This window comes from Nematolebias whitei, chromosome 16 (assembly GCF_014905685.2).
Source record: "Nematolebias whitei isolate Nwh7 chromosome 16, NemWhi1, whole genome shotgun sequence".
In the NCBI taxonomy this organism is placed as follows: Eukaryota; Metazoa; Chordata; class Actinopteri; order Cyprinodontiformes; family Rivulidae; genus Nematolebias; species Nematolebias whitei.
The window spans coordinates 2490676-2492849 of NC_056513.1; the positions used below are offsets into that span (position 1 = coordinate 2490676).

Genomic DNA, 2174 nt, shown 5'->3' on the forward strand with positions numbered 1-2174 from the left:
TCAGCTGTTTGAGCCACTCAGGTATTCAGACGTTCAGACCAGGAAATTATGAGAATCGTTTTGTAAATGTTGATTTTCAGATTATTTAAATTTACATTTTTCACCGTTGCATTGAAATTTATTTAAATTCTTGAAAACTGTGTGGTCTTTAAATTACAGGAGGATTAGAGCCACGGTGCAAAAATTATTTTTCCCTTAACTCTGAGATTAAAACCAGAATTAGATAGATGGATTCTGACTTTAATCTCAGAATTAAAATAAAAAATTATTGCGCAGTGGTCCCAATCCTCTTCCAGATAAAATCTCCACTTCAGTAAACTTACGTTATGTTTCTTTTAGTTTTTTGTTTCTTTCCTCATTTTAGCTTTTTGCTGCCGTTCTCCTGGTTTTAGCTTGTAGCTAGCGCGCTGAAGTTTTTTGCTTTCAGCTGTTTTTGAGTCGTTTCATCTTGTAGCTGCTGTTCTGCTGGTCTCGCCTCGTGTCCAGAATGTTTCAGCAGTCTTTCAGCGTTGACGTGTCTCTATCGGCTGAACGTCTCGTGTTGGTTGCAGGTTGTCCACCAGCATCTATCAGCTCCATAACTTCCGCCAGATGCTGCAGGAGCAGAGGTAGCAGCAGCTTCACGAGGCCGACGGGCAGCTCTTCTGGACACCAGGCCCGCTCCCCACCCCCATCTTGATCCCAATCGCCTGGATGTGTTTGTTCTTGCTCCTTCTGGTGAACGATGAATATAAATGTGCTGCCGTTCATCGCCTTCACCAGATGATTCTGAAAACTTCACCCGACAGCGTCTTTATTCTGCTGCCCGGCTCTTCTCCCCGACCCGTTCTGGGCTCCTCTGAGCAGCTGGTTCTGATAGTCTGTGGTCGACGAGCTGCAGGAGGTGAAGACGTGGAACATGAACTGGACTGAGCCTCGCTACCCTCACACCAAGGTTCTCGTACGGATCGGATGTTCTTGAACTTGGACCGCCCACGTTCAGCTGCCTACTTTATTTATTCTTTGTTCCTCTCGTGTGGACTCTGAGGATTCTGGACCAGTTTGTGTCTCTGCAGGAATCAGTGTTTGTGTGTGCGCACGTGACGTGGCTCATGTTTGTGGACAGGTTTTGCACTAACAGGCTGTTACTCACTGTCTGAGGTCCAGAGTCCAGAAACGGGCGGAGCTGATCCACGGTGACCTCACAGAGTCTCAGTCCTGGTTTCAGACTCATCATCTTCTGGTTTCATCACTAACTCGGCTTCAAGGATAAATATTACAAGTTTTATTTTTAATTTCTCAGATCCGACAGGCCCACATCGTCTGTTCAGCAGGAGGTTCTAGTCCACATGACGGTTCCAACAGAACCTTCTGAAAATGGTACCGTGACGTTAACCGGTGCTAAAACGTGACATCATAAACAGGAAACACCGAACAGACGATGTAAACGTGAGGCGTTCAGGGCCCGGCGGACCTTTGGTCTGCAGGAGCTTCACGTTGGAGATCTTTGATCACATCAAGTCGTCCCTGAACTTACGGCATTCTTCACCTTTTAATGTTTTAATTCTTGAGCGTGATCTTTGTTCTGAGCGCTGAGCTTTTCATGATGGAAACAAACGTTGCAGCCAGAAAACTTGAGAGAGCAGCTGTTACGACTTCAGTTTCCCTTCACGTCCTGGAGCCGCCTTAAAGTAGGAAAATGTAACGATTCAGACGTCCCAGTCTGTTGTAGGAACCCATGCAGCGTTTAGCCTGCGTGCGTGCGTGCGCGCGTGCGTGCGTGATGATCAAAGTGAATCAATGAGCCACGTTTCATTAATTGTTCTGTTTAAAACGTTGTGTCTCGTGCAGCTTTAAAATAAAACGTGCACATTACACATGGAGACGAGCAGCTCCGTTGGGAATCGTTCTGACTGTTGGTAGTAGTCCAACATCCATCCATCCATGCATCCATCATCTTTACCTGCTTGTTTCTGTCCTGGTCTCGGGGCAGCTGGTGTCTTATGTCCAGCAGTCACTGTGAGAGGTGGGGGACACCCTGGACAGACCTGTCCATCATGGGGACACAGAGTCACTAGTTAACCTAACATGCATGTTTATGGTGTGTGGGAAGAAACCCTCACGCTACGAGACGTAAACCTACAGGAAGGCCTCGAGCCAGGAGGCAATGCTGCGACCTCTTCACTGAGAGGTGA

General features: G+C 47.1%; 1 protein-coding gene across 1 annotated transcript in view; it reads left to right on the forward strand.

The window, feature by feature from the left end:
* The window catches only part of ero1b (endoplasmic reticulum oxidoreductase 1 beta), a gene marked incomplete in the record, with an annotated part of 14211 nt that extends 12334 nt beyond the window's left edge, over positions 1-1877 (forward strand). The window contains 1 exon segment of the mRNA XM_037690428.1: positions 552-1877. Coding sequence (XP_037546356.1) covers positions 552-612 — 61 coding nt within the window.
* Between the last annotated feature and the right edge of the window lie 297 nt (positions 1878-2174).